Source organism: Onthophagus taurus, chromosome 11 (assembly GCF_036711975.1).
Source record: "Onthophagus taurus isolate NC chromosome 11, IU_Otau_3.0, whole genome shotgun sequence".
Taxonomy (NCBI): Eukaryota; Metazoa; Arthropoda; class Insecta; order Coleoptera; family Scarabaeidae; genus Onthophagus; species Onthophagus taurus.
Window position 1 is genome coordinate 5,354,956 of NC_091976.1, and position 25,662 is coordinate 5,380,617.

The window sequence follows — 25,662 nt, forward strand, 5'->3', positions numbered from 1 at the left end:
GTTTTTGATGACCTTACAACCGAAGTTAAAGAAAAAATGTTTGAAATATATTAACTGAAGTCGCCTCACACTCCGTCTTTTTACTCTTGATACAATTTGTGAACAACTGTTTAACGCTGCATATGGAACTCGAATGAATAACTTTAGCAATTTTACTCTCCACGAAACCTTCCCTTACGGTACATTGGGGGTTTTTATGATGCTCACTTTTTTTCTTAACGTTCCGGGAAAAAACATTCATTTCATTTGTCCACGGGAGATGTATTTATTTTAATATTGTTCAAGTAGGTAAAAAAAGATGGGACAAACCTGTATGTGAAGATCCTTTGTTCTAAAACCGATAATTTTCCAAGCATAATAAAATGCACTGATACCTCAAATATTCTTTTTCAGGTAAACTTAATTCACTGAGTAAAGCGGCAATATACGTTAGGAATACCGAAAAATATAGAAACAGGAAAAACCTGGACATCTTCTTATTTTAAAGTACAAACCCTATGTAAAAAATAAAACGGAATTTTTGCGGCTCTCCAAGGCGCTGGAATAAATTTTGATTAAAAAAACTGTTCTTCAATTATTCAAATATCCAATAAAAATTGCAGCATTCCGTTTAAAATAACGAAGTTGTAAGCTACTTTCGGTACACTGGATGTGGCAGCCATCTTGAAATTATTTTAAATCGAAAGATTGGGATGAATAGCTCCTACACATAAAATCTCAGAAACGTAAAACATGAAACCTAAAAATTTCTAACGGTCTAGTTGCTCTCACATATAGAAAATCGTAATTTTTGGTAATTTCTCCGCAGATTCTCATCCTGCGTACCTTGCTGTCTTCTAAAAAGAGAAAACTTTACGTAGAAAGTAAAAAAGAACATTTCTGCGACTATCCACGAATATTGAATGAATTTTTTGTCTAAAAATTCCCTTTTTTACATATTATGGACCATTGTTTTAAAACTACCGAACGGATTGGAAAAAGTATTAATAACATTTATTGGCTATACAACACTCTTTAATTTGATGAATAGCACGACCAGATCGGTCATATCTAACTCGAGATATGCTGCAAATAGTCAACTTACCCCTAAAAAAAAATGATAGCTCCAAAACGTATCCATAGAAAAAATTTTAAATGTGATTTTTGGGTTTAGTAAACCAAAGTACAGGGTGTCCCAATTTCGATGTCCACATAGACTATCTCCGAAATTTAAAGAGATAGAAAAAAGTAGCTTACATGTCATGATCTCGTTTTTCGAGAAAATGCTAATGCCGAAAACTCCGAACAGCTATCGTCTTTTGTTTTCGCCCTATTGGCAAAAACTGCAAATTTTGCGAAAACGACAATCGCGAATATCTCACTTATTATCAAAGATAGAGTATTATAAATAAAATATTATATGGACAACGAGATTTTAGACGTAACTTTATTTTTTTAAATGGAAACCATAGTTGGCTATGACCTAAAATAATTTGTTATTTTCTTCTGATAAGAAATATATATAGTTTGTGAGGTATATTTCTTATAGTTATTGAATAATTAACAAAAATTAATTTTGTTCTATCTAAAACCAATGTATGTATTTAAAAGTTAATGTTGCTATGGTGATAACCATATACATACTATGATGGAACATAATGTATCAAATAATTGCCAAAGTTTGTATTTAAAAATTCGATAACAACTCTGGCATTATGTACTAGTACGAAGCACCAGCATGTTAAGTGTCAAAGTATAACAAAAGTGAATAAAACTTTACAATGAATTTCGAAAATTATGAAAAATGTAACATGATGGAATGCTATATGTTATTAGATAAGAATGCCACGTTAGCCGCGGAGTTATAAACTGACCTGCAAAAAAAACCGTCCACTATAAATTAGCCACAACTTCAAAGCTGGCTTTCTCGCGAACCGCGGATTCGATTTAGATGATTCTTTTTTTAATGGAAAGGTTGATTCTTTTGTAATAATACTGCGACAAAACAACACCCTGTGCGGTGCAGCTGCTGCAGTAGAGGGTATTATCTGGAATCAAACAGTAGCCCAATCTTTTCTGAACATTATCTTTTTTTATTCACTCTATTATCTCTGTTACTAACGAAGATGCAGTATTTTAAAGCGATCGCCTGTGTAAACAAGATGAGTGACAATAGCAGCCGATGACCGCTTTATTGTTCTAAGCAATCGTAGAACGACAGCTATAGAAGCTCGGCGTCGTCTTTAAATGGTGCACGTTGTTGATGTCAGTGAGAGAACCATTTGCTGAAAACTTGCTAGAAGTAGTCTGGCTGCAAGAAGGCTGCCAAAGGACCAGGCTGCTTCCAAGATATAGACGAGCCCGTCTTCAATCTGCGCGCTTACATGTCAATTGGGAAACCGAGCAATGGAGGAAAGTTCTTTTTACGGATGAGTAGTGGTTTTGTCTACTATCAACAATAAAATGGGAGTAGGACACGACAGCTTCTTGCAGAATATCTTGCATATAACGGTGGGCATTTAGCGTGCCATTTTCAACAAAGATGAGCGCTGTATGCGCTTCCGTCGAAATACGCGCCCATACCATGACCGAACCTCCATGGAAAGGTACTCTTTCCGAAATTGTGCAGGTCGCAAAGCTTTCATTACGACATCTCCACACTCATTCTCGACCTTCACTGATAACCTCAGGTGAGCGTCATCAGTGAAGAGCACTTTACCCCACTGTTCCATTCCCCAATTCGTATGTACGCACCCAAATTGAAGACGTGCTCGCCGATGTCTCTGGAGTAGGCGCTGTGTTTTGGCAGGTCTTCTTGCAGTCAGGTCACTTTCAGCAAGTCTTCGACGAATGGTTCTTTCACTTACATCAATCCCACGCACCATTTGAAGACGATGCCGAGTTTCTACAACTGTCGTTCTACGATTTCTCAGAGTGTTTAGGTCTTCTACCGGAACCTTGCCGCCTAGTAAAATTTCCTGTTTCCACATATCGGTTCCAGGTATCGTGAACTGTTGTTCGTGGTATACCCAACGTATGGGCAACGTACCGCTGACTTTTGCCATCCTCAATTAAAATAACAATACGGGCAACATCAGTTACTGACAATGGCATCTTTAACAACTGTCAATTTACTATTCGAAACAACTCTCATACGCTACCTAGCGCTCCACCTTAGATTTGTTATGCTTGTTTGTTTTGTTTTCACAGGCGTTCGCTCTAAAACGATTGGGCTACCGTTTGATTCGAGTTAACACCGTCTGCTGTAGTATCTGCACCTCACAGGGTATTACAAATTTCGAGAAAAAAAATTATTCTCATTCTTGCACCCCGTATATGCTCAATTTAATGTCCTAATAAAAATCGATTGCAGGATTGTTACAGAAGAATCAACCTTTCGATCAAAAAAAGAATCATCAAAATCGAATGAGTGGTTCGCGAGTAACTCAGCTTTGAAATTGTGGCTAAATTTTAGTGGCCGTTTTTTTTTGCCGGTCAGTGTATTTCACAAGGTATTCGGAAAGAAGACAACCGCATATAAGAACCTTCAGCCGATTAGCAGAAAATTTAATAGATTTTTGGTCCTTCCCCAAACCACGTGCAAAAACATACCAAAATAATCTGCAAGAGGATGAAGTCAATGTGTTGGCTTTACTTGCGATAAATCCTTCAACATCTTGCAGAGAAATTGAACAAGACGTCAGACCCAACAGCCGCTGCTCCCGAATATGAAAGAAAAATAAGTATAATCCATACAAAGCGGGGCTCACTCATTATTTACGTGCCGGAGATATCAATCTAAGATTAGAATTGTGTAGATGATATTTAGAAAAATGAAATAATATGCTGTTTGTTCAAAATGTCATCTGGACCGATGAAGTCTCTGAGTGTTCAAAGAAGATTGGGGTTCAATATATGGTGTGCCCTTTTAGATAATAGATATTTGGCATATAGTATCTACCATAAAAACTTAAACTCAGGTAAATATCTCAATATATTAAGGCAGCACATTGAGCCTTTGGTCGACAATTTGCCTTTAAATATGTCTCAAATGATATATTTTCATTATGACGGAGTACCAGCACATAATGCCAGAGTTGTTAGTGAATTTTTAAATACTATTACAAACTTTGGCAATAATTGGAAACAATGTTTTCCATTATGGTGTGGTTATCACCATAACAACATTGACTTTTAAATACATACAATAGTTTTAAATAGAATAAAATGAGTTTTTGTTAATTATTCAATAACTATAAGAAATATACCCCACAAACTATATATATTTGTTATCAGAAGAAAATAACAAATTATTTTAGGTCATAGCTAACTATGGTTTCCATTTAAAAAAATAAAGCTACGTCTAAAATCTCGAAAACAAAAGATGGGAAAAAAATTCTACCTACGCCACTGAATTCGTCGTAAAAAGTTGCCCATATAATGTTTTATTTATAACACTCCATCTTTGATAATAAGTGAGATATTCGCGATTGTTGTTTTCGCAAAATTTTCAGTTTTTGCCGATAGGGCGAAAACAAAAGACTATAGCTGTTCGAAGTTTTCGATATTAACATTTTCTCGAAAAACGAGATCATGACATGTAAGCTACTTTTTTCTATCTTTTTTAGTTTCGGAGATAGCCTATGCGGACATCGAAATTGGGACACCCTGTACATAAGAAAAATACAGTGGCGTCAAATGTACATTTTATGATTTTTTTTTGTAGACTAGTGTTATTATTCATTAATCAAGAATATATTACCGAAAAGCAACGATGTTTTCATAACATCCGTCAACCATGCATAAAACATGATGACGAACGACCTGACAACTAACCAGCGAATTCAACCCCACCATCAACCAACGAGAAATACTAACTTTATTTCTACACTATTCCATATTATCTAAAATACAACGCATCAAACCTAATCTAATGAGTATATAGAAAAGAAAGATAATATAATGATACGAAATATAATTCTCTTGCAACTTTATCCACTAGCTTAACCCTCATCCTCTTAACCTATTTTTCTTACGATAACTACCAGGTGGGGTACATTTGTACCCCAATGTTTGGAGCCTTAAAACAAATTAAAATATCCATTTTTTGTTATTGCAAAGACACTGAACTGTTATTGTATTGATATCTAGAAAGACCAACGCTATTGGACTTTGTATCACATATTGATGAGACCACAAGAAGGGTAGGTAAGTAATTCTTGCTTGGACCACTATTTTGTCAAAATAGGTTGGCAAACGATATGCAAGTCGTATATCTACAATATAAGTGACGAGACTGATCATGATCCTATCATTCTTCAAATTAAACTGCCTGACTCTTATAATTTGAAAAACGTTATGGAAAAGACGCTGTGTAAAGCATTCATTAAGTACACAGTGATGTGAGAGAAATTAAGGTTGTAAAATTGGAATTTCATAAGCGAAATAAGTGACACTATGATCGAGAAATTTATAGATGTATTGAAAAATAGCATAAAAACCGCTACGAAAACTGTAAAGAAAAAGGATTTAAAAAAAAATAAAAAAACCGTGGATTGACAAATGTTTGTTCAAACTGATTGAACAGAAAAGTCTCTACACTTACGAATGAATCCAAATAACGAATCACTTAAAGAATAGTACAATCAAGTTAAAAAAAATTTAACATGAGATATTCAGAAACACAAAAGAGAATATATAAATAATACAATAAGTAAAAACAAGAACTCAACAAAGGCACTGTGGACTTGTGCTAACGATATTTGTAACAAAAAGAAACCTGAAACCAAAATAACACAGATTAATGTATGTATGTACAGGCTGGAGTAGTGAATGGAGATAAGAGGATTGGGAATAGAGTACGCTAACAGAATTGATCAGCCAACATTACATATGTACAAAGTTCAATATACCAAAGTCATTAATCATTAAAAGTCTAAAACCAAAGAAAGAATCTAGTTTTGATGAAATAAAGGCAGAAACTTTAATCAAAATCACAGATATCATAGTGTCTCCACTGTCTGCAACTATAAATAGGTACATATTTTGCTGCTAGTTATTTTCCAAAGGCATTAAACATCGGAGTAATAAAGCCAATATTTAAAGATGATGACAGACATCTGACTAAAAACTATCGACCAATAACATTAATTTCAACGTTAGCGAAGGTGAAAAATTCTAAAGCGTAGACTTGTAAAGTTTTTTGATAAAAATAATGTTATTTCACGTAACTAATTTGGCTTTAAAGCAGGAGCTATGGATGAAAAAATTTCCGCAATGTGCATCTTTGTCGATCTGTCAAAAGCGTCTGACACGGTTTCTCACAAAATATTGCTAAGAAAGCTGTACGCATACGGGATCAGAGGTCACATATACGACATACTTAAAAACTATCTAAATCGCGAACAAATGGTTAACATAAATGGTGTGATTAGCGAAACAAAAACAACTACATATGGTTTCCCACAAGGTACAGTTTTTCTTTTATTTAGCATATACACAAATAGTTTAATGAATCTTAAACTGAGGGGATCGGTGATCAGTTTTGCTGACGACACCGCTATATTCTATAAATCCAAATCCTGGGAACAACTAAAGATGGAAGCTGAAATGGATTAAAAAATGGTTTCAATTGAACAAATTAACGTTAAATGTAGAAAAAATTAAATATCTGTCCTTCGCTTCATATAGCAATCATCTGCCAGAATTGGGAAATCTCGTTATTGATCTGGACACATTTATTCCAAAAGCATCATCGGTAAAATATTTAGGCATAATTATTGATCAACACCTACGTTGGAATTTACAGACTGATAACATTGTAAAGAAAATCCAAGGACTAACAAGCAGATTTAGATACCTGTCACAGTTTATATATAAAAGACACCTGAAAGTTGTTTACTACTCCCTTGTGCAATCCCTTATGTCATATGCCGTTTTGGGTAGGGGAGGAGTCAACGATACTCATTTGGAAAAAAATAATAAACTAGATAAATAGATATTAACCCGGCGACAGTGTAGTGGGTTTTTTGCATACTACCTTTGTGGTGGGGTATGACAAACTTATTGTTAGCTAAAGAAATATTGATAAGTAGAAGCGAAAAAGGGCGATTTACATCAAAAAGAAAGATGAAATATTGGAAAATAGAAAGCAGAAACTGATTTCATTCATTCATTCCCGAGCCACAGTCATCACACGATACCACAGAATGTTCTAAACAGCTGTTTTGCACTTTGCACATCTATAAAATGTTTTTCTGTCACTTTTCCTAGCACAAAATTCGCATCTTCTAGATAGTTTATGTCGTTTCCCTGGTGGTTCATCAACGTTCATTTCGTCTGCTGGCCTGGGGAGTTGCAATTCACGTGGGAGCCTTTTATTCATAGCTCTGATTGCTTTGTGCTCAGTCAACAGTTGTATGGCCAATGTTTTCAGAAACTATCTTCTCTTCATTTGAAAATCACCCGTATTCATCTGATATATCACTCTTGCGTTTATACCAGCACAGTTTAGAAGAGCATAGAAAATCGTGAGTGTCCATCTTTTACTATTGTGGGATACATCGTACCTCGCCGACAGCTCATCAACGACATCTACGTCACCTTTTGTAGCACTATAAAACGAAACTACTTCCGGTTTACTTTTATCCCCAGTAGTTTCATCAATATCTGGAGTATGGTGTAACGTAGACATAAGAAGTCCAACCTTACCTTTTCTTGGTGTATAGGAAACTAAAGTCATATCTTTTTGAAAACCAAATTTGCTGGAATGGTCTGGTCTGTTTTTCACTACTTTGAAGCTCTCGGGTATTTGCCGTTTGTTCTTCCTAACCGTGCCGACGGATGTAATTTTGTGTTGTCTCAGCAGTGTTAGCATCAGATCGTAATTGCTGAACCAATTATCAAACGTTACATTTCGTTTTGTGCCGAAAGTTGGAGCTATAAGACTAAGAACCACATCGTTTGGCTTATTGCTCAACTTGAATGGACCATCAGGTTGCAGTCCCACGTACAATTCTAAGTTGACAGCAAAGTATGATTTTGCATATGCTGGCTTTTTGGGCATGTATTGGCGAAAAGCACTGCGACCCCTGAATGCTGATATTCGCTTGAAGTAAACGAATTCTGGCTATTCTCAATCGAATTTCTCAAATAAGGCCCTCACGGCTGTCATCTTGTCAATGTTTTTTCTTTCCGCACGATTATTTATGTTGTCAAACCGTAAGCAAGACAGCACGAAAATGAACCTTTGCAAAGACATTGTTTCTCTGATTAAACTTATCGCAGTTCCATCTGCGGACACAAGCTCCTCAAGATTTAGCCTAGAACTTTTTAAAATTCCTGCCAGATAGAGAAGTTCGAATAAAGCTTTTATTTCTGTTGCATTCGTATCCCGTATAACGTATTGATGATTTTCATCGTAGCAAACAGATTTCTGCTGTATTTTCATATTGGTGCACATTACAATATCGTCCACTATATCAGAAGTTATAAACTGATTGAAACATTCAATTGGTGTTTTAGCATTCTTGGCTGTTCTTTTTACGCCTGGTAGGTGTGTGATAGGTAATTGTTGGGAAAATGTTGTGAAGCCCATGTTGTACCATCCTTGCCTAAATATTTTCGACAGATTTTTGGTATTTCACTTTCAGTTACTTCTTCCGCATCCTCCTCGCTGTCAGAGTTATCATTACTGTCACATGCAAAATCAGATTCGCCTTCACTTTCGGAGTCTATGGGATTTTCGGGTTCTTCAACTTCTTCCCGGAGAGCTAATAATAGTGCCTGTTCTCGTTCATAATGGCCTGCCATAAAACTGAAAGCGAAAACAAATTACCTGTGAAATTAAACTAAAACTAGAACTAACACTAGCACTATCACTAGAACTAACACTAGACCTAGAATTAGAAACTTTTGGGTTAAGCCATACGTTTTTTGAAAAAATGTTTGACGTTTCGGATGCCATGTTGCAACCTTCTTCAGAAACAAGTTCGAAGTGAGTGTTTTACTATGTAGTTCTGGTACAACTTGTATCATAAGCTCTTTTAGTTGGCGTATATATTTGTTGTTGTAACGACGAATGATGTTTTCTTTTACTAAGTCCTTTCCCAACTGCACCACAAATTTTCTTCGTGCATCTTTATCATCCTCTTTCCAGCTGGGATTAGAAAAAATCCATACCTTGAATGCATTGATGGCAGCTATATACAGAATATCCTTTGTGTTGAATATTGTTGAGCAAGCTGACCACCTACATCAACAGCTCCTTTAGTTTTGTTGTATGACAATATAATTTCAGGCTTCTAATCTTCATCTTCTCCTTCTACCTTATCATCGATGTGTTGGCTTAATAGCATTAGAATACGACTGTCTCTGTATGCGAACATAGAAGAATCTATAGGTTTCCATGATCTAGGAAGCAATTCGTTTGGTATGAACGCTTTATTTTTCCTAAGGGTACCACAGAGGGTCATTCCCTTCAGCCAAAGTTTATCCGATAATTCCATGTCCATGTCCTGCTGGTAAAGAGTCGTGCTAAGTCTAGTACGACTCTCTCTTCTTAGTTCTTATCTGGTTGCTTAGTCATTTTTCCCAAAAAAAAAATATGCTCACAATTCATACTCACATAATTTTACCTAAGACATAGCCTTACCCAGATATACCTACATATTTATTATGTATGCAGAATCGCAGTATGCCACGGTCCAAATCTTGATCCCGCATTTTGCAGGTTTGCTCTTCATATACACACGGAATGGAGCTTTACCTCTATGAGGTGGACCCCTAGATTGCAGCTAAATTTACATTTTGCAACAAATACATCAAATATCTCTCTAATCGCAACCTGTTTCTCGTTTTCTCTTCTTTCTTCTCTAGTTTCGAAATTATCAAAACTAAGAAATCGCGTGAGTTCGTTGTAACGATTACGAGACATAGTAGCTGGAATGATAGCTCTATACTACCACCATAACATGTCGACAGATTCCTTACTACTTTTGAGAGCACTAATTGTAAGTAAAAGTCCAATATAGGCCAATATTTCATTATTACTTGTTGGAACAAATGTTCTTTGTTTCAGAGAGTTGCCAGACTTGGATCGTTCGTAGAAGTCAGTACCCTTACGGTTTGTTTCGGTTACAATTTATAATCATCAATTTTATCTAAACTATCGCCAGACATTTCATCATCCTCGTCTTCATTAACTAACACATGATCACTTTCCTCGTCGCTGTCTTCTTCTTGCAGAAAATCGTCGAATTCTGGATCATTTTTCAGTTTTTGATGTGTAGTACACCAGTTTCATCGGCATTGTAGATGTTTTGTGGGTCTAACTTATAACGATCCATAACGGCTGTAATTGTCGTAAAAACTATCTACATTGAAACTTGACGCCTTTGCCCTACACGAATTGGTAGATGGGAGTCTCTTTTCATAAAAGACCCATACTATATTTAACTATTAATTGTTTGTATTACAACCTACTTTTCTCCGTTGGTTGAATCTAGCTTTCGAATATATCGCAAAAGAGAATCATAATTAAAGTTATTGCTCAGAACAGCTTTAAATTGCTTTGAATTCATGATAATATCTCAATTAGTTTTTGAGATACAATTTTTTTATATCTGTTCTTAAGAACTAGGTTTAGAATAATCAAACATGCCAAGTGCATCTAACCCACACTGGACAAGATAGATTTGCCATGCTGTACGTTGTTCACTGTCTTTATTCCCACGTCTTAGGAAGTATTCATGTTCCACTAGGAATTTGATTGTAGAAGAATTTCCCTCTTGAAATCATACCTGGAAACTGTTATTAATCTTATTTTCAATCTAACAAAATGATTCTACATAGCCTAATTTACTAAATTTATTCATAACTACGACAAACTTATTCTTATTTATTATTATCCCTAACTTTTATCTCCATCTTAGGAAAAATTACATACATATAATATGTGTATAGGTACATAGGTACATTATATGTATATACATATAATATTGGTAATGCGCAGTGCTTCACGGATGGAAAGGTATGTGTTGTATACACATAATTTACAGGTTTAATTACAGTTCTATTTTGATTTTGAATATTTGATGATGGTCAGGAGAATTGCTACAAACCACAATGTCATAACAGGCAGCAAGTGTACAAAATATGTTATTTGCGGTGCTTTACGCGTTAACACACTGTTTAATTGTTCCAGTACACATAACTCTACTGTTGAGAGTTTCTTTTGCATATGGGCAATATGAATATTTGTCTCTAAAATCGGAAATTCATTAGTTCTATCAACCGAAAAATTGTTTATCGATTCGGAGAAGAAATTTTGCGATAATTGCGTTGAGTAATCACTCTCAAGGTGATTATTAAATTATTAGATTATAAGATGGCAGCTCCCTATCAGTTTATAAAGTTTATATAGTAAAGTATAAAGTCTGTGTCTATATTTGAATGTACGCTGTCCAATTCGCATCGATTTTTTGGTAAACACTTTATTATCTCAACGGTTTTGCATTTAATATTCATGTCCCAAGAGAAATTCGCGACATAATGGAAGAGATCCCTTTTGAACTCGGTCCAAATAAATTTTGATTTCTTATTTTCTTCCTTTTCTTTTTATTTCCAGTTGTATAATTTATTCAACGCTCTTCTCAACCATATGCCGGGTGCTGGAGCCAAAAGACGAAAAGAATCCGTTTTATCATCATTGGAAATGCTCTCGATAAGTAAGTAAAAAAAGGAAAAAGAATAGGTGGAAGGAAAAGGCATAAATGGATAACGATTTTTCGTGAATAAAATATTAAATTCTAATTTACATATTTTCTTTCGTATCTCTTTTTCCTTTGTTTTGTGGGAATCGATTTCAAATCAACCGATTTGAATCGCATAAAATTTGTTGATCTATAAAGAATTTATTTAAGAATTATTATTAATTATTAACATATTATTTAGGATCTCCTGATTTAAGTCCAGAAGAAACGAGTGATGCAGATCACGATGATCAAACCGGGGGTGAACGAAAATCGAATCGAGTTCATATTAATTGTCCATTAACAATTACAGACGTCGATACTCTTATAGAAACGTTCAAAACACGAAGGGTGAGTGAATTATTTTTTTTATTTATTTCGATTTTCGTTGAAATTCATAGAATCGATCAAAATAGGTCATCTATATTCCACTCCTCGTGTCGCTTACGATCAACGTTTTATCCACGTGCATAAAAAAATATTGGTGTTAGTAAAAACGAAATTACATTCATGTAAATCACGTTTTGATGGATTTTATCTCGATAAAGGAAAAAATATTTACAAGGTCTGTTAAAATTATTTAAAACGATTAAGTTAAATGACTTAACTTGAAAATTGTCTTAAAAAATTTCTATTATCTTTTATCTGTTAATTATTATACGATCACAACCGGGATTGAGTTTGATTCGGATTTAGGTCCTCCTTTAATGTCCGTTCGCTTTGAAATTTGTTGGGGTGAAGACAAGAAACAATAGATCCTAAAGGATCTAAAGCTTCAAAGGAAATTGAAATAGATTTAGGTAAGTTAAGTTTAGAGAAACGGCAATTTAATTTAGTGCGTTAATTAATTTGCAAGAAAAAAGTTTCTTTATAGAATTTAGTGAAAGTATTGCCAAATATTAATGATGACAATTCGCAAAGTTCATAATTGTTATTTTCATTGCTTCACAAGCAACGTGTTCTGAGGTTAATAAGGAAAAACGAGAGTTCAACAATTAACTTCAAGTAACTTCACTGTCTGAAACTACTCATACAAAAACATAGCAGAGACTCATCTAAGTAAATCTGAAAAGGGGATGTAGAGCCTCAAACCCTTCAGGCCACAAACTTTTAAATCTTTCTAATATCCATAATTTCCAAATATCGGCTCCAATTGACTTTACTTACTACCCATATAAAAATGATTATGAATCAGATATTCTAGACATTCAACTCGACCACCTTCGACTCAGACCACTTTCCAGTAGCAATTAAATATGATACAACACCCTTAACGATTCCAAAACAAAATTCTCTTGTAAATGGTAAAATGGGAACTATTTCAAGAAAGATGTGCAAGAAATCTAATCAATCATGCTAAGCACCGAAAAGCAAATTGATTGAGTCTCTGAAATTTCACTAGCAATCACCAAAAGCACAGAAAAAGCAAAGAACTAAATCAACAGCGAAAAATATACACTACTCCAAATGAAATACTAACATTGCTTAACCCTTAAATGCCCACGCTATTAAAAGTTACGTACATGCCCGCGCGAGGCCTCTCAGGGGCCCCAGTTAATTTAAATTTTTAAAGGGTGCATATGATAGTAGTTCGAAAGAATAATTGATTTTTAAGTATTTTAAATATCAATATATTGTGGTTTAACAAAAACAATAATTTGATGTTATATACAGTTATTACATGTAATAATTTTTTGTGCCGTCCTGTGCTGTTCACAAACAAACTTCTTACAATAGTATATTTTGTGTTGATTTTTCTGTCGATATTGCGTGGACACTGATGACACCTGGCTCGTTTTCTATTCAAATTTACCTGGCCAGTAGTAAGTACAGTAAAGTGCCGATTATCCGTGAACCATTTAACCGGGGTTCGGATTAACCGTTCTTGTGATTTATATATTTTTTAATTTTAACAACAAATTCTTTAAGTACTCCACTACGCCTAATTTTTTGTAGGTACTGTACTGTAGCGCGTTGTTATACTGTAGTAATGGCTCCTAAACAAAAACGGGTAGTTTTAACAGTGGAAAAAAATTTGAAATTATTAAAAGACGTGAGCATGGTGAAAGTGTCAGCAAACTGACTCTTTGGCTGACGAATATGGAGTTGGACAATAAACCGTATGTGATTTGGTGAAATAGCAGTCCAAATTGGAAACATTCGTTTCTATGTGTGAAACATCAGTTGGCCCTACACATAGGAAAAGAATAGAAGGTGCGAAGAGTGAACACCTGGAAAATGTAATGATGAAGTGGCTTTTTCAGCAAAGAGCATTGGGAGAGCCGATGTCCGGTTCGTGTGTTAGCTAAAGTACCATACTTTGCAGAAAAGTTACAAATCACCGAAAGACTTACACTTTCAACAGGTTAGTTTCGACGTTTTAAAGAAAAGCATGGAATTAGAGAATTGCAAATTCAAGGACAACAGCTTAGTGCTGACAATGTTGAGGTTACAATTTTTTGTGACACGTTATCAAACGTTATTAAAGAGAGGGGTTTAGTATTTGCCTAAATATAACGGCAAGAAGTATCCACGGCCGTACATGAGCAACAAAAACGATGAATTTGTCCGGTTTAACGGTCAAAATGATGATTAATGAAACAACTTCCTCAGAGCTATTCAATGCTAAAAGGTTTTTACAAAAGAAAACATCAACAATTAAAAGTTTGATAATAATTCAAGAAAAATTAACTAGCAAAAACCAACTTACTTGTTTAATGAGGGAATGAGCAACGTTTGACTTCATAATAAACTTGTTAAAAATTTTAAAAAAATTGAAAATTAGTGCTTTGGACTGTGAATACATGGCCGACGATGATCTAGTCAATAGTGTCACCAAACTAATCTCTAAACCGAGTTCATTCCAAGAATGTAGCGACGATAACGTAGAAGATGACACCTTAGAACTACAATCCAAAGTCAGTTGTAAGGAAGCACTAGCAGATGCTAAAACTCAAACTTATGGAACAGCAAGATGATATAGCCATTTTAAAAATTCGTACTTTCATAACAAATATTAAACAAAAGATAAATAACCAGAAAATAAAACAAGTAAAAATAACTGACATTTTTAAAAAATAATTAAGTGTTTTGTTACTATTTAGTTTTATAGTAAAGAACGTTGTTTTACACCAGTTTATTTCTTTCATTATACAATTCTCTACTCTAATCTTTTCTTATAACAAAAATTAAACATTTGTATTTCAATAATTTTAAAAACGTTAAGTTACAAAAACGTGGTTTTCGATTATCCGATTTCTATTTTCCCCTGATTACCACGGTTAATCGGCACTCTACTGTAGTTTCGTCGGCAACCTGAGTATCTGCCACCAAAATGTTGCAGTCGCGAAGTGCCGTTTTTACATATGCCGGAAGGTATTTGTTTTTAGCATGCTTTTCCATATTCTTACGCGCTAGATCATCTCCGAATTCGAGCAGAAAAAGCCGCCTTCGTGAAGGATATAACTTTTTCCATTCGTGGTGGTTTTCAATATACAAAATAAAAGAATTTAATGCACAAATACCTACCAAATTCATAAAAAGTCGGTACGGCCAACGAGCTGTTCTTCTAGTGCATGGTCAACTCTGACCTTAGCCTTGTTATAATGTAGGATCATATAGGGCTTGTTGTTGCTTTCTGGGCAGACTTTGTCTTCATCATATTGACTGGGCAGAATATACACCATTCTACCTTTTTTCGGAATATAAGACACCATTGCTAAGTCCTTCGTAAAAGCGAACATTGATGATTCCACAGGTCGAGTAGTTAGTTTTAGTTGTGAAGGTGTATCAGGTTTATTTTTACGAACGGTTCCAAGAAGAGTAAGATTTTTAGTTAACAAGTAATGCGTTAAAGGTGAGTTTAGACATGGATGGATTTAGTGGCGCCAGTAGTTGCGCCAGTTCTACTTGCACGCCAGTAAAGGTTTACATTACATATGCCACTGGCGTGGCACATGTAAAAAATGAGTGACACGCCAGTTTCATTTTTAAAGTGTACTACAACTATATACACAAATTAGAACCTAAACCGAAAGGAAAATAGATATATTCTAGGTTTAAGGTGGATAATTATACGTTATCGTTGAATGTGTTAACGTAATTGGGATTTAATTTGAATGCAAGGAAACATAACCTAAATTTGACATTAAAAAATTTTGTATTTTTGTGGACACTCACCTATGTTGCCATGGTTACATGTTTTAGACTCATCACTGGCACCAGTAATTTCAGAAGGGTGCAGACTTTTCCGATCCATGCATGCATGGTTTCAACTTGCATGCCAGTTGATGTTTACACATGTAATTTAATTTTACTGGCGCGCCAGTTTTTATTGGCGCCACTAAATCCATGCATGTGTAAACTCACTATAATGGAACACTGGTAAAAAAATTATCGGTTGTAATGCCACGCCAACTGTCATGATACGGTTCGACTAGATCTGTAGCGACGCGAAACCCCAAAAACAGTAAAGGAACTTCAACGTTTCTTAGGAACGTTAAATTTTTATCATCGTTTCATACCCAACCTATCAGAAATCTTATTCCCACTACATAAATAGTAAATAAATTGCAACTTGAAAAAATCAAAAACATTACACTCTGGGCAAAAGAAGAAGAACATTCTTTTTCTAAAGCCAAAGACTCTCTGGTCAATGTTGTACTTCTCTCACATACTTGAGAGGATCGTTTTTTCTTTATACTGATGCCTCAGAAACAGGAATAGGAGCTGTTCTTTCGAAAACTAACAATGGAACTACTTCACCAGTAGCCTTCTTTTCCAAAAGAATGTCTAACAGCCAAATGAAGTACTCCACCTTTGACAGAGAACTCTTAGCTATGTATTCCGCGGTTAAACATTTCAAGCATTTCTTACAAGGAAACCAATTCAAAATTTTCACAGATTATAAACCTCTAATTACCGCTCTCTTTTCGAAAACAGAAAAAACTCTTAGGCAAACAAGATTCATTAACTACATAGTTGAGCCAACCTCTGAAATCTCTTACATTAAAGGAAAATGCAACACAGTGTCGGACACTTTATCAAGAATCACTATCGATTCTTTAACATCTATTTATTCTTCTGAACAAATAATTAAAGAAACGCAAAGTTCCGATAAAGAACTACAATATTTATTACAAAAACAATCTTTAAAAGTGAATAAAAAATACCATTTATCTAAAATGAAAAGTCAAGATCTTAGATCTTTCTCATACCCAACAAATTTCGGAAAACCATCTTTGACAAATTTCATTGTCTAACACATCTAGGTTTCAAAATCACCTTAAATAATATCAAAAATCGTTTCTTTTGGTCACATTTAACCAAGCAAGTAAAATCATGGTGTAAAACTTGCATACCTTGCCAGAAAACTAAAATCCAAAGATACACAAAATCTCCACTTCGGAAATTTAATCTACCTACCGGTAGATTCGAACATATACACATAGATCTAATAGGTCCTTTTACTCCTTCATTAGGCTGTTCTTTTGTACTAACAACCATAGATCGCTTCACTAGATGGCCCGAAGCGTATCCAATACCTGACAATACGACATCTACTATAGCCACAACATTACTAAACCAACATTTCTCAAGATTTGGTATACCACACACTATCACACACGACCAAGGAAGGCAATTCGAGTCCCGATTATTTCGCTATTTCAATAGATTGTGTGGATCTGATTAGATCCACATTTCAGCCTTTCATCCCGAAAGTAATGGCATATTAGAAAGGTTCCATAGAACCCTTAAAATTGCCATTGCTCCCAGAGGAAGCGGCTATAGATGGAAGAACGACCTCCCAATTATACTATTGGGCCTTAGATCTTCACCTAAAGAAGATCTAGGTTGTTCCCCCACAAAGTTAGTATATGGTCAATCCGGAGAATTTATTATCACTTCACAGGACCATTTAGAAACGGAACCACTTCTAGTTAGTCTCAAAGAAATTTTCCATTCAAAAATTAAACCTTTTATTCATAAAGATCTATTTGTTTAAGACTTTGTTTTATTAAAATTAAAATCACTTTAAACCTTCTCTTGCACCAAGGTTTGAAGGCCCTTTTAAAGTTAGTAACGCTTTCAAAAAACTTTATTATTTTAAAAGATAACAAGGAATTATCAGTTAGTATTGATCGATTATCGCCAGCTATATAGCTAACAGCCATTTATAGCTAACGATAAACTTGAAATTGCTTCCAAATAAATCAAAATTCAATTCCAAATAAATCTTTAAGAATACGTTTTCAAAATTAAAATATATAACTACTTGATTTACATTTTATTGTTAACCTTGTTTCTTCTTGGAAGGGGAAGTATTTGTAGCGTCATGTCTACAAAATCCATTCCCTAAACCCAAGATGCCACGATATATTTTTCCTTCCTCAAACAAAAAGATTTAGTGACCTTGTTTTTTAAAATATATCTTGGCAACAAAAATTTGTTATTATATAAAATTATACATTCCTTTCAATAAACTCATTGAAACCAGACGTATATCAAAACTGCTTGACTAATTTAAATTTAATTAATTATGTTGGGAAAACAAAAAGCTATTAACAATTCCACAACATAATTTTGTTTTATAATAAAAAGCACCAACTTCTAAATACGGGGCTAATTTTACAGCCTGCAGATCTACACATAAAGCAATACATTCACCTTTCATAGCAATGTTTTTGTCAAGTTCTTTTTCTTTATGTGCTCAGTCTTTGCTATTTCTACGTTTAATGTATTCAGCTGCAGAAAGATTTCCAGTGTTGAATGAGCAACAAGTATTGCACTGATCTTTTTTGAAAATGTATATAGATACATTTTTGTCTTTAAATCGTTAGTAGAAATATTTTTTAGACAAAGCCTGCAAATTGCTATCTTTACAATAAGTTCTATACACTAAGTTCCAAAAAAAGTTTTGAGGAACTTTTGCTGGCATAGTGCAATGGTAGTTTTTTGCAGTTCATCAAAAAACTTGTCCATATTTTGAGCATTTGAGACAATGCAAGTTTTTACAGCTTGTCTAACTGTTAACTTTTGTTCTGAATGCTGGTGCATCTCATAGTGGCTGTTGTTAACTCATTCCTGCACCGTCGGTAGTTAGGAAGTATTGTGCGCAATAATAGCATGAATATATTGGGAGGTGTTGAATTAGAATGATTTAGTACCGCTCGCATTTTCTTTCGGTTAAGAGAATTTGATAGTATATGCGCACTTCACTGTTTCTTTTAACCCGATATGTTGTGGGAATCATAGTATAGTAAATTCACACAAAAATATTTGCGATATATTCAATGTTCAGGACAAAAATTAAGAAAAATGAAGTGACAACCAAAAATATTATTAACCTGGTGCAAACATTACAATAGATGAGCAACTTTTCTTAACTAAAGCCAGATGTAGGTTTACCCAATATTTACCGAATAAACCCGACAAATTCGGAATTAAATTTTGACTGACATCTGATGTTGATTCTGGCTGACTTAAATTTATTGACCTGTATACTATGAAGGGAAGGATCATAACGACTGGCAATTTTTTTACAAGCTCTCTTATAAATTATTAGCCAAAAGAACCAAACTAATCAGTGGCACAATACGCGGAAACAAAAAAGAACTTCCTCAATTTCGTATAACGAAGGAGGATACCATGACTACCTCAGATGTGTTGTTACATTCGTAACACACCTACTAGTCGAATTCCAAGCATCCTATAACATCTTTGTGTTACCTTACTATTAAAAAAATTAAAATGCATAAAAAGTTATATAATAACAGTAATAAAAGTTACAATGCTGAGTTATGGTGTATGCTATGGCACCAAAAACGGTTTATAATGGCACGAACGTGGTTGGCATTGCGTCCGATATTGCTGCTTGCAATATTAATGACGGCCTTACAAGCATTATAGAAATAATGCAAGTACTAAAATAAACAATTTGTAGATCCTGCTTTGAGTTTTACCACGAAGCGAACTCACTGATCCTTACGTTATTCACGGACATTTCAATTTCTTGGTTATATATTTGATTTCCTTTCTGCAGATATTCATCCCCTAGAATATTATGTAAACAGCATATTACAGTAATTATTGTATCAGTAGTTTCAGGCTTAATCGCTATTAGAGTAAAAAATATTCTGAATGTTTGCGAAAGTAAAACAAATGCATTTTCAGACTTTACTCTTTTCACTTGGATAATTTTGATTGAATTTGATAATTTGATGCAATATTTGAAAAACTCTTTTTCAGTCTACGTTGATACAAATTTCTCGCAACGTTTCTTTTCTTTTTTCTCAAAAGTAATAACAAAATTTCGTCATCGTCATACTCTTGTAACAAGAGAAATAATTTGTTATTATATCGCGGATCTATTGTATGGTTATCCAAACCTCATTCAAGAGGAAACAAATTTTGAAGCTCATGAAGAAAAATCATGAAATCATGAAGCTACACCCAGCGTTTTGACGCATCTGTCAGACTCACAGCGGTAGGAAGTTTGAAATGACCGGCCATAACATGATTTTACTAATTTTCTTTGATGGCTACCAATATAGGTTTTCTTTGAAAATATGCGTTGTTGGGTATTATTTCGAAAAATTTGAGGGTGATATTTTCGGATTTCACACTTACTTTTAATAAACTAAAAATCTAAGATGGTCGCGATGCAACATTTTTTAATTCTAACGTCACTAATTGGACCAAAAATCAAAAATGCTTTAATTTAAGCCCAAACACGTCTAAGTTATCTTGATTGATGCGCTAGTTATTTTAGTTTTCCTATAAATAATAAAGAGAGATAGAATACAAAATGGCCGCCTGCCATTGTTGACATTTCAATGTAATTTTATCATTTTTTCCACCAAAACTAACATTCTTGGGTATCAATTCGAATAAATCCGACCTCCTCTATCCAAATTTAGTACTAAAAATTATAATTAATTACTAAAAGAAATCAAGATTTCTACCGATATGTGTTTTCTTTGAAACTATGCGGTGTTGGGTATCATTTCGAATAATTTGAGGGTGATCTTTTCGAATTTTACACTTATTTTTGATAAACTAAAAATCTAAGATGGTCACGATGTAACATTAAAGCTCGTTATTGTTATCGAGTGTGTTGTTGTTACCGTTATTATGGAAATATCAATCTCGGTGTAAAGAATGTTTGATATTATGTGGGAAAAGAAAGGACAAAGAAAAACTTGTCAACTCAATTAGTTAATTGAGCAAGTTCAACTTATGTGTCTCCAATATGATGAAGACATTGACACTGAAAAATTGCTGGAAAGTTGTTTCAGAAATTTGAAGGGTGTTCCCGACATAAGGAACGATTTTTGAATCATAATGCCCTTTGGCTGCAATCAAAAGTAGAAATAGTAGCTAATCCTCATGTTGATGCTGCTACTACAGCGACCACATCGAAAGGGCGTCCGCCAAATGATTTTTTGGATAGCAGTGAACAATCGAAAAGAAGAAAAGCTGAAGATGTCCGAAAATTACACAGTAATTGTGAATTAAATTACGCCACGCAAATGAAGCTTCATTATGAAGGAAAAATAGATGCAGCGAAGGTAAGTAATATTAAAGGATTATAATGATTGAACAATTACGAACAAAGAGGAAATGTGGTATACACGCATTATAATTTTACCACTTGAGTATTTACAACTTTACATATTCACTACCGAAATACTTATTAGATTCGCTGCAGATTGTTCAAGAGGCATCGATGACGTCCCCGGGTCGAGCATCTAAAATTAGGACAGCTTGGATAAATTCAAGTGAGAAAGTAACACCATAACTGAAGACGAACCTCTCTCACTAATAATTAATGAAAAGCTCGCGGTAGATCAGTACCGTATGTTTAGAACACAAGCAAAGAACAGAAATGCAAATATCTATCCAAGCTATGAAAGAGTCTTGGAAGCAAAAAAGTGCTGTTACCCATATGGTATTGAAGTCACAATTATTATGGCGGAAGTAGAATTGCAAAACTTGAAAAGTACTCCCAGTAACCAGTACAAATAGCGCTATAAATTATTTTTACTCCAAGTAATAACTAACAAGTATTTTTAAAAAGTACTTGGAGTAATAAGTAAACAAATAGTTGTTTAAGTACTTCTTACGTCAAACAAGTAACAAGTGTACATTTTAAGCCAAATACTGAAAGTACAAGTATTAAGTACCTACAATTTGTAAGTACTGACAGAAAACTACTTAAAGTAAAAAAGTACTGAATACTTTACTTGCAATACATTTTTACTGCAAGTAGCTTAGCTCTGGTAGACCATACAATGATTAGGTTGTTGCAAACAGAACAATGTTCAAATATTTTACATCAATTACAGCCTGGTATCCACAATTTGACTACACAATGACTACACAATTACTCAAAATTTTCTTTTGGCCTTGATCGATGGAAAAGTCGTTTATACAGCTACCAATACTGCATCTCAAACCTGTAATATTGACAAAGTTACCAATAATTGAAGACTCTTTACAACTTGAGATATCAGTTCTTCACGGTTGGATACGAATGTTTGAATGCCTATTACACATTTTGTATAGATTAGAATTAAGGAAATGGCAAGTCAGAAAAGAAGAACGCAAAGTATTCGAACAGAGAAAAAAAACTATCCAAGAAAATTTTAGAAAAGGATTAGGTATAATTCTAAATGTACCCAAACAAGGAATTGTTTTAATTATTCCGATGTATTATCGGAAATATACAAAATTTTTATAATTTTAAGAGCAATAAAAAATTTTACAAACGACACAATTAGATAATACAATCAATTATATAATTGGTATTATATGCCCGTGGCAGTGCATAAAATTATTGTGCATGGCCACTTAATAATAAAATCATTAAATATCCCTCTTGGCCTTCTTCCAGAAGAAGCGCAAGAAACTCGGAATAAAAACCTTAGAAGGTATGAGAGAACTTTTCAAGAAATATGTCAAGAAGACACAATAATAAACACATTTTAATCAGACAGTTAATATCTTCAGACCCAATTATAACATCATTACATAGCAAGAAATCAAGAAATAATGCAGATTTTCCTGAAGAACTTATAAGCCTTCTCTACTTTGAAAATAATGAAGAAACAAGTGATTTTTTATCGTCAATGGCAACTTATATTGAAATTATAGAATAGGTGTAAAAAAAATCGAAGATGGTTCGTCTTCGTCTCATCCACAGGAGGAAACGATCTTATTGGTGGAAACCGAACAGATCTTGCTACAAAAACAGTATAAAAGGACGAACGCGAAATAAAAAAAAACTTAAAAACTTACTCTCAGACAGAATTCGACACGTTGCAATGCATTTTGGTGATTCGAATAGCTTTCGTCTTCAACTTCCTTGCCCTTTTAGAAATAGCCGGCTTCACAAAAGAGATGGAAACGAACGAAGGTGAAGTTTTTGACGATAATTTATCAGACGTTCCTAGTGACAACGAAGATGCGGATGACTCTTTTAAAGATTGCGAGGGCGATTCCAATGACAGTGAAATTATTAGACCTGTAAAGGAGAGTAATGTGGCAGTGTTTGCAACTGATTCCGACACTAACAAAGATAATGATAATTGTTCGCCTGAAATTGACACACTACCACGCTTACAAATGTTTGAAGGTCATCCTGGGGTCACTACATTTCCATCTCAGTGTGACTCTGTAGCATCTGTGATCTCTTTTTGATGAAGAATTATTTGAAATGTTTTGTAAGGAGCTGTGTAGCTATCAAGATCAAACCACAATGAAACGCAAAAGACCATCAAGTGGTCTCTGGTATTCTGAAGGGTCAAACAAGAAAGGATAGATGGCCCCTATATTTGCACAAACAATGAGCCGCCAATAGATTTGAACAAATATGGACATTTTGGCATTTCAATGATAATACGAAAATGGACAGTCGCTCGAGGAGACTTTTCAAAATTAAACCGGTGCTGAATTACTTTCTGCATAAATTCAGATCAACATACAAACCAAGAAACAGTTCTGTATTTGGACGAAGGAATGAAGGTATACTTGTTCGGATGGTATGCGAGAGTGACGCTGGCAACATATGCAACATGGAGATATACACTGTTGAAGGAAAAAAATTGAAGCGAACTATTCTAAAAAGAAATAGAAAAACAGGAGAGAACATCGTAAAACCTACCTGCATCCATGAATACAATTAGCACATGAAAGGGGTTGACCGTCCGCATCAGCTCCTTTCGTATTACCCCATTCTGAAAAACAACTATGAAATGGACAAAAAAAGTAGTCCTCTATCTTATAAACTGTGAACTTTTCAATTCCTTTAGAGTATACAATGAACTCAATCCACACAAAAAAATTAAGTACAAATAATTTCTGCTTTCGGTAGCAAGACACTAGATAACGGACAACAATAATGAAGGCTCTCCGAAACCAGAAGGAGACCTGCCGAACCCTTCCCCTGGGGGTGCAGGGAGAGCACCATGTACAGATCCACTCGGAAGCTAGTCAGGTGATATGAAACAGCATTAACCAACTTTCATTGTAGCGAATACACAATGCAGAGACCTTGCAGAGTTTGTGCCGCCCATGGAAAACGAAGCGAATCAAGACATATATGTAAAATTTTGTATGGTTCCTCTTCATAGAGAAAAATGTTCACACAATATCATACTTTAAAAAAATACTTACTAGAAGCTTCGGTGAAATTTATTTTTAAATAAAATTTTATAATAATTATTATAAAACAATTTTTTTTAATAATACCTAAAGTCCATCCTTTTTAGGAATTTTACAATTCCTAAAAATGTCGTACAAATTAATTTTTTAAGTAAAAAAGTTATTATAATTATTAAAAAACATAATTTTTTCAGTAATACCTAGAATCAATCCTATTATACAATTTCTGAAAGTTTAACAAAAATCACTTCATAAATAACAAAGTTCATTTAGAATGTACAAGTTTGCCCAAAAACATGCGGTATGTTTTACAGCTTTCTCTGCCGTCCTTAATGTGTTAAAACACTAAATTTGCTAAAGTTATGGTTACCATTACATTATTAAACATTTGTCACAAATTAACACAGAAACATAGAATAGCGTAGTTTACTGTATTATTGCAAATAAAATAGTAACAGTATTTTTTTAACTGTTATTTTTTCGAAGACAGATACATGAGAAATACTAAGAATTTACGTAGAGTCCAACAATGCAACAAAAGAATGGGGGTTCCTATTTTAAAATGTCAACTTACGCATGGTATTTCAATTTTATCTCAAAAAATGCGCGTTACAAAATAACCTTTTTTCCTGGAAGAATATCCCCCGAATGTTTATCGAATTGATCCCATACTTTATACAGGGTGTATCAGGTATGAGTAGAAAAAAAATGAGGGGTTATAGGTCTCCTCTTTCTGAATAAAAAATTCTTGTAACACAATGTTCTATTCTTTGTCCTTCTTAAGATATGATACGATAAAGTTAAAGGTTCACAAGTTTGAGTACTACTGGTTAATGAATTATATTTTGCTTTGCAATTGTTAATTTGTTTCTAGTTTTGTAATTTTGTTGTTTTTAATACAATAAGCTAGTTTATTTATTAAAACTTAAATATTTGTACATTTTTTGAAGTGATAAATTTAGTCGTATAAACAACCTCTAAAAAAATCTCAAAAGTAACGTATCATATCTTAAGAATAGTAAAGAATTCGACATTGTGTTATAAGAATTTTTTCACAAAAAGGGGACTTATAACATCTCAAATATTTTCTACACATACCTGATATACCCTGTATATGCTACCGGTCAAACCCGATTTTAGGATGGACTAGTTTCGCCTTGGCCAAACCAGTTCTCCCTACACGCGATAGAACAAGTCAGTATAGCCTAGGCCAAACTCGTTCATCCTGTTACCGATAGGATAAACCAGTCTAGCCTAGGTAGAATCAGTT

At 34.1% G+C, this 25,662-nt stretch overlaps 1 protein-coding gene across 1 annotated transcript in view; it reads left to right on the forward strand.

Annotated features, from left to right (window-relative positions):
• The window catches only part of LOC111414839 (retinal degeneration C), a 127,824-nt gene that overhangs the window by 51,082 nt on the left and 51,080 nt on the right, over positions 1–25,662 (forward strand). Inside the window, exons 4-5 of the mRNA XM_071199790.1 lie at positions 11,606–11,705; positions 11,932–12,080. Coding sequence (XP_071055891.1) covers positions 11,606–11,705; positions 11,932–12,080 — 249 coding nt within the window. The remainder of the gene's footprint in view (positions 1–11,605; positions 11,706–11,931; positions 12,081–25,662) is intronic.